This window comes from Suricata suricatta, chromosome 13 (assembly GCF_006229205.1).
Source record: "Suricata suricatta isolate VVHF042 chromosome 13, meerkat_22Aug2017_6uvM2_HiC, whole genome shotgun sequence".
In the NCBI taxonomy this organism is placed as follows: domain Eukaryota; kingdom Metazoa; phylum Chordata; class Mammalia; order Carnivora; family Herpestidae; genus Suricata; species Suricata suricatta.
In genome coordinates this window covers 2,795,198-2,802,964 of record NC_043712.1, presented here as the reverse complement: position 1 = coordinate 2,802,964, position 7,767 = coordinate 2,795,198, and the positions used below count along the sequence as shown (strand labels likewise).

Here is a 7,767-nt window from a genome sequence, read left to right as displayed (position 1 = left end):
GAGCAGGGGCCGGTCAGGGAGACTGAGGCTGGAGCAGAGGCTACTGCTCCTTGGCACACGGCAGCCACGGCAAAGGAGAGAAACCCCGAGCCCGTTCCCCGAAGGAGCCCAGACACGCCTCGCGCCCTGAGGGCCGTGTGGTCCTCAGACCGGCTGAGCCCCCTTCCCAGGGCAAGGAGGGGAGAACCCACCTTGGACCCCTGCAGACGCTCTCCACGTAGACAAGGCCACAGCGGTCACAGGGGGCCAGGGGAACCCGAACAACAACACAAGGGCCACGTGCTGGACCGGGCTGAGGATGGGGGTCCCCTCGGGGCATGTGGGGTGGCAGGGGGAGGGGGGCTGGGCATCCCGCTTGGCGGACGCAGGCGCTCCTGCTGATGCCCCCTGCACCTCCCAGACGGCCCCCTGCCCCGCTCCAGTGGCGTCTGTCCCTGCCCCACGGGACCCCGGGGCCAGCAGACACCTTTCCGCAAGGGCCGGCCAGGGAAGATGTGAGGACTCTGGGTCCGGTCTTACAGTGGCCACAGGGGACACGGAGGCAGACAGGTGCGGCCACGAGCCCCCCAGGCGCCCCCTGGGCCAGCGGGCCCCCGCCCTGCCCCTGGCGGCACGGTGCAAACAGATGAGTGGAGGGAGGCGTGCGCGGTGGTGGGCGCAACACAGGTGGCCGTGGGACCCCAGTGTGCGGAGCGAGGAAGCAAAGGCTTTATTGAGGAGACGCGAGGCTGCTGGGAGCCGGTGGGTCCCGTCCTCGCGCCCCTGCGGAGGGAGGCCAGGCACCGGAGTCCTGGAAAAGCACAAAGCAGAGGGTCCTGCGAGGGAGGTGCGTCCCTGAGCCCGAGCTCCAGGCCTGCGGGCTCCAGACCAGCTGTCCCTTCGGCCGCCGTGTGGGTGTGGCGGGACCCCGGCCGGGGGGCTGCCGGCGCCGTGCTAGGTGAGCCGTATCTTCATCTCTGACACCTTGTAGCTGTAGTTGTACCCTTTCCCCGAATACCAGTTGATGCCGTTGGCAAAGCTGCTGTGAGAGCCCCCGAGGTAGCGCCCGTTGAGGTTCGACTGGTGACATTTGTCATACCACCAGGCCCCCTGGTACTGCTGAGCGCAGTTCTCAGAACTTGAGTCGTTGTCCTGGTCTTTGGTGGAGAAGGGGTGGCTGTTGTGGAGGGACAGGGAATCGCCTGCTCGGGGAGAAAGTGGGCCCTTTTACGTGGATCCTGGGTCTAGGCAAGAGCTGCCACGTCCAGGTGTGCAAGTAGTGCACTGCACAACTCTAAGAGATGCCAGTGAACACTTGCTCTCTGATGCCCCCTCTTCTGGCTCGTCCCTGACAGCTGCCAAGCACCCTGTCTTGGAGGGGAGGCCACCCGCTGCCCCGGGAGTCCTAGCTTTCCCAACAGAGAGCTCCGGGACCCACGGGCTGGCAGCACGGGCTCCACAGAGATGGAGCCCGAGTCCTGTCGATAATGGTAGGAAATAATAATGCCGCCTCCTGAGGGGCTTCTTACTGAACGTGTGACGTCACTGCGCCCTTTACTAAACGTGTGACATCACCGCGAGTTTTACTAAACCTGTGACGTCACTGCGCGGGAGCCATCAGGGGTGGGAACGCTAGGTGTGTGCATGAGGAGCCTCCCGCGGCGCCCGGACGAGACCCGGGGTGGACACTCGCCTGCGCTGCCCCCGACGAAGTCCCCCAGGACCAGCTTGTACTTGTCGGCCTCGCCCGCCATCTTGAACGAGCTGTACTTGGCAAAGTGGTGGTTGCCATTGAAGTCCACCAGGTCGACCCGGAGCTCGCTGGTTCCTGCGGCAGGAAGGTTGTGAGGTCCCGCGGTGGGGGGGGGGGTCGCCTCCACCCAAGGCTGTGAGGTCCCTGCAGGGGGCTCTGCCTCCACCCAGGGCTGTGGGGTCCCAGCAGGGGGGCCACCTCCACCCAGGGCTATGGGGTCCCTGCGGGGGGCTCTGCCTCCACGCACAGACATGGGAAAGGAGGAAGATTTTAGGGGGTGTCTGGGCTTGACGAGGGGGAGAGGTCGTCCGCCCCATCATATAAGAGGTCCTGGGTCCCGGGAGGGACGGGAAGTCTACTTTCCACGAGGCCTCCTCGCGCACGCACTGTCCCCCCCCTCGTTGTGGGGACGGAGCTCAGGACTACTTTACTCCCACGATGTGCAGCGTCCCTGGGGGGCAGTGACGTGCTCAGCCCAGCGCAGAAACCGGTCACGTGCCGTGTGGACGTTGCGTGTCTCAGGACGCAGGTGAGGGGACTGGGAGGGGAGGAGGGGCGGGACCGCTTGGCAGCCGCCCTGACGGTGCTCATGCAGACCCGCACAGCGGCTGCGCACCGGACGGAGACGCTCGCGCATCCCTGGGGCAGGGACCTCCGGGGGAAGGACGTGGTGGAGGAGGTAGAATGAGGGCAGGGGGCGGAGCCAATCCCGGAGGACCTCCGGGGTCCTCCTCTCTCGGGACTACGATGCCAGGGCCACCGTGTGGCTGGAGGCTGTGACAGGGTCCCGCGTGCCCCCACATAATGTTCCGAGACGAAGGCAGAGCTCCACACAAGGGCTGGCACAGAATCGAGGCCCCCGTTCCTGGAGAGAGCCCCAGGCAGGAAGAGGGGCCCAGCGCTCAGGTCAGGGCGCGCGGGCGGTCGGGGCCCTACCCTGGGCGGTCAGGGCGTGGATGTTGTCATTTCCCAGCCAGAACTCCCCCAGCTGACTGCCAAAGCCTCGCTTATACGCGGCCCAGTCGCGAAAGAAGTCCACGGAGCCGTCGCTCCTTCGCTGAAAAACCTGGGGACAGCGAGAGGGCTGGGGGTCGGGACTCCGCAGGGCCTCATCGCAGGCCCCAGGGGTGGGCAAGCCCGCAGGTGAGAGGGAGGAGGAAACAGGAACAGAGAGGGCAGGTGAGAAGCCTGAAGACACACAGCTGGAGGCGCCCCGAAGTCCGCAGCCCCTGCCCTGGGGGCTCGCCCCCACCCAGCTGTCTGGTTCTCCCCATCCGTTCCCCGCTGGGAGGGGAGGGTCAGCCTGATGGGGACAACGGACAACGTGACAAAGGCCACAGACAGTGACCTCCCCACAGGCACACAAGTGCCCTGAGCGACTGCAGGCAGAGCCCCGTGCCCGCGAGCACCCCGGGCCGTCCCGCGGCCCCCACACTCACGGTCCAGCCCCCGCCGTCCGTGTCCATGTCACACAGCACGGTCAGGGGCCGGCAGTCGGGCAGGTAGATGGTGTGCCAGCCGCTCAGCAGGCGCTCCCCCGTGAGCAGGTCCTTGCAGGTCCGGGGTGCTGGGGGCGGACCGGGAGCTGGGCATCAGGCCAGGGAGCCCTGGGGAGGGGGGCGGGGACGGGGGCTTCTGCAGGGGTGCAGGGGTCCCGAGGCCAGCACAGAGACCGATCCCTGGGCCCACGAGCCAAGCCCACTCCCAGGGCTGCACCCCCACCCTGAGCCCCCCGGACCCCTGGCTCTGGGAGTATTTTTGCTTCTTGAGAAAGTCGCCAGGGGCGGGCGCCTGTTACTGAGTCACCGAGGGAAGGAAACGTGGCTCAGTGTTTGGTCCTTGGATTCTGGAATCAGAGGGGGGCGGCCTCCTGTCCCCCCCTGCCCCAGGAGGAAGCCCGTCCCGGCTCAGGTTTGGAGGTCGGGGGTGGGGTCAGTCACCTGTGTCGCAGGAAGGCGGCGACCCCGGCTCTCCTGTTTGTGGGCAGAGGACACACACGTGACAGTCTGGAAGTGGGAGCCCCGGTCCCTTCAGCCCCACGAGCTCCGAGGACACAGTACAGAGTGGAGACACGAGAGGACGCGTCCAGGGCAGAACCGTGGGGCCCCAGGGCTGGGCTGACGCCGTCCTTCTCTGGGAGAAGGTGTGCGGGCCCTGCAGTGTCGGGTCCGGCCTGCGGGCTGAGGGGCAGCGCCGGCCCTCGGGGCCCCCGGGGGCCCTGCGGCCATCTCGTTGGGGCCCCAGGCGCTGGGCGGGGTGGCGTGGGCTGCACCCACGGTCCCTGAGCCTCTGCCCCTGGGAAGCGGGGGGCGCAGGGGTTGTGGGCACACGTTGCACGTGAGTGCGTGCTGGAGTTTCGTGAGGTTGGATTTCCTGGCTCGTCGGTGTTTGATAAATAAATGATTATAAACACGCGGCAAAATTAGTGATGTTCCATGTTCAGCAGTGATGTCGGCTCATCGTCGCTGGGTCCAACATGGGTTATCTCCCTGTCCCCCATCTCCCTGTCTCCCGTCTCCCTGTCCCCTTATCTCCCGGTCCCCCTGTCCCCCCCGTCTCCCTGTCCCCCCGTCTCCCCGTCTCCCTGTCCCCGTCTCCCTGTCTGCGCACCTCTCTCACTTCCCTGTGGACAGACCCCCACGTCCCGCCCAGGGGTCTTCACTTTTTATCACGTTGTTACCTTTGGGTCCAGGTGGTCCTGCCTTCCCAGGGGGTCCGGGGGGACCGGAAGCTCCTGCAAATTCCAAAGACAAGTGCATCATGGACAAAGGGCAGCTGCAAAATTCCACTTGAGATCTTTGCCCCAAGGAGGAAGGCCCACCTGGCCCCCGTTATCTTCGGAATCGAAGGCTAGCAGTGCTAGAGCCGCCATGGGCACATAGGTGGGGAGCAGCCCGTCCCCCAGACCCAGACCCCTGGGCCACCCTGATTCCTGCCTCCGCTGACCTCTGTGTGCTGGGCCCGGGCCCGGGCCACCCCCAGAGCCCTGCTGTGTAGTGACATGGGACCCTGGGGACATGGGCATATCCTTTGGGACTCTGACCCACCGTCCGCAGGACACGGCCAGGCTCTCCCGGGACCCTGACCCACGGTCCCCAGGACACGGCCAGGCTCTCCCGGGACCCTGACCCACCGTCCCCAGGACACGGCCAGGCTCTCCTGCAGTGAGTCCCTGCAGCGGGGTGGTTTGGCTGAGCCCCGCCCCTGGGCGCCGTAGAGGTCGGGGTCAGGAAGAGCCCCTCCGTGTGGGATCTGACTCCATGTCCAGAGCAGAGCCATGTGGCCTTCCAGGACCCGGGATCAATGCCAGGACCCCTGTGGGCTGGACATAGAGCAGAGCCGTCCTCTGCCCTGAAGCCATTTCAGGTGGCTGGCGAGGGGCCCGGAGGGGCAGCCTGGGCTCAGGGAGGCAGCGGGACCACCGGCAATGGGCCCCCCAGCCCTCAGGTGGGGCCGGGGCCAGGGGGGTGGGGCCGGGCCAGCCTGGGGACAGAGTAACTGCACCCCCTCTGGCCAGAGACATGCAGGGGATATGCCCACCCCAGGGTCTGACAAAAGAAGAGGGGGGGCTCGGTGATCCCCCACCTGATCCAGGTGCACGTACCTCTCTCTCCCTTGGGACCCGTGTCCCCAGGCAGCCCCGGGCAGCCTCGGAGGATGGTCAGCTTGTCGGAGCCCTCCAGACCCAGCACCTTCACCTCTGCGGAGAAGCACACAGTACCAGGCGCTACACCTGCGACTGGAGGCTCAGCCGATCCCACCCGGATCCGAGGACCTGCCTGTGCCATGACCTTGGGCCTGGGCCGACCGCAAGGACCAACTGGAGGGTTTTCCAGCCTCTGGCGCAGGCGGGGTCTGCCCGCCCCTCCTCCCCACCCTGGGTCACAGGTGCTGGTCAGGTGCGAGGAGACGGCCTGGGAGCCTGCCCTGACCAGCGGGAGCCCAGCTCCTCAGTGCTGTGTGTCCTTGGGCAAGACGTCAACCCCTCTGGGCTTCTGTCCCCTGGGCCGCCAAGAGGCTAGGAATAGGGCTGTGGGGGAGGGTACATTATTTAAAGCAAATGATTAAAAATCTGAGTAGGATCCACAGCATTTAGGATGATCTTCAGAATCACTGGAGACTTCTGACAGCGATGATGAATGTTTATAAGAAACTTGGGGAATTTGGGTCAACGTAGAAATGTCACCCCCAGACCTTGGGCATGTGACCCCACAACCCCTGAGCCGGAAGGGCGGGTGTGGGGCCTGGAGAGGGACGTGTCTGCTCCCAGGACTCAGAGCGACGGCTCGCGGAGCTGGGAGCAGAGATCGTGCCGCACCGACCGAGTTGTGTGGGTCACAGAACCAGGTGTGCCCGCACGGGGCTCCGCGGGGAGCGCGGCCGCGCGGCTGCCGTCACTGGGCGTCTCCATCCTCACCTTGCCGGTCAGAACAAGCGTAGGCTTCGTTTTTAAATTTGTTTAATTTTTGCTCATTATAAAATAATACCTGGCAATTTTGGACAAACTGGAAACAAGGCCTGATTCGGGAAGCACATTAAGCGTCCGAGACATTCTAGTGACTGTGTTCTGGCCTCGCTCGTTCCAGACCTTTCTCCAGGGTCCCGCAGGGGAGATCGTGTCCCCGGTCCCGTCCCCCAGCCTCGTGGCGTAAAGGCCACGGCCCCTGGCCCTCTGGCCCGCCTGGTGAAGAGGTGCCCGGTCCAGAGCCTCCCAGGGACCGGGGCGGCGGACCCACTCACCATGGCTGGGAAAGGTGACCTGTGACGGTGCCCCCCTTTCCCTGCTCCCTCGGCGACACAGTGGGGTTCACCCACCGCCAGAGCCGGAGAGTCCACCAGGGCCGGTGCCAGGGGCACGAATCTGACCTTGGTGGCACTTCCGCCCTCTGCCTTCACCAGCGACGCCCGTGTGGGACCCAACGGTCACCCCCGATCGCGGACCCCGAGGCCCGGAGGGGCAGGTGCCCGGGCGTAGGGCCCAGCTGGTCGGGCTCCAGAGCCCCGCACGTTCCCTCCGGTCAGGCTGCGTCTGTTTCTCTGCCCGGCAGCCTCCCCTCTGAAAACGATGCTGAAAACATGCTGTAATAACGCAGAATGTGGGCGGAGGACTTCTCGAGCGCCGGACGCAGCCCGGGGGTCGGTGAGCGGAGGCTGCGGCTTCCAGGCCTCATCAACGTCGGGCCTGCGCACCTGATGTGCGACTCACCTGGACAGGTGTCGGCACTCCAGGCCACAGTGCACAGGAGGGCGAGGGCGGCCAGCACGGTGGGTCCCGCGGCCACGGCAGCTCTGCCCCGCTCCATGGCTCCGTCCGTGCGGCCCGAGGGGCTCCCTGGCTATGAGGCCGCCCACCTTCACCTCCGGGTGTGTTTGTCACGCGCGTGACCACTTCCCCGGAGGCTGTGGCGCCAGCAGGAGGCGGGGCAGCAGTGGGCCCTGCTGAGTGAGCATCCTGTTTAAGGGACCCCGCTTCCCCTTGGCGGGGACACACTTCCCAGGGGAAGACCCCATGGCCCTGGGGGGAGAAGGGCCGGCCTGCCCGTTTGCATCTTTAGGGAAAGCCCCGCCGCCCTCTCTCCCCCACCGGCTGGGTGGGACAGAGGTCCGAGGCCTCCCCAGTCACAGGGTTTGGACAACACATCATTTGCACCCTGGGCTGCTGGCCTGTGGCAGGTAGAAGGGGAGGGGAGGGGGGGAGAGTCTGCAGGTGGAGAGTCATGGCCAGTGTGCAGGGGGGTGGCTGCTGACCAACCACAATGAAAAGGGGTGTGGGTGGCCAGGCCAGGGATGTCACCAAGAGCACAGAGGACAGGCCGTGGACCACACTGCAGCATCTGCGGGCTAGGGGAAGCGGGAGAGGGGACGGGGGAGGGGGAAGGGAAGGGGAGGGCAAGGGGGAAGGGAGGGGATCACATCAAATTGCCCCGGCCGCTTGCCACCTGCCCCTGGGAGGGGCATCTCCGCGACACAGCCGGAAGCCCCAACCCCACCACCAGCAGCCCCTGCCTGGGGGAGCACCCTGGAATCGTGACCCC

General features: G+C 66.1%; 1 protein-coding gene across 1 annotated transcript; it reads right to left on the bottom strand.

Annotated features, from left to right (window-relative positions):
* Window positions 1–646: 646 nt before the first annotated feature.
* Window positions 647–7,076, bottom strand: FCN2 (ficolin 2). The gene is made up of 8 exons (XM_029920643.1): window positions 6,939–7,076; window positions 5,337–5,432; window positions 4,413–4,466; window positions 3,673–3,705; window positions 3,172–3,299; window positions 2,669–2,798; window positions 1,673–1,807; window positions 647–1,181 (listed from the first exon to the last, which is right to left on the bottom strand). Exons 1-8 carry the CDS (start codon window positions 7,033–7,035, stop codon window positions 934–936), a joined length of 921 nt encoding a protein of 306 aa, XP_029776503.1. The 5' UTR covers window positions 7,036–7,076; the 3' UTR covers window positions 647–933.
* Window positions 7,077–7,767: the final 691 nt, after the last annotated feature.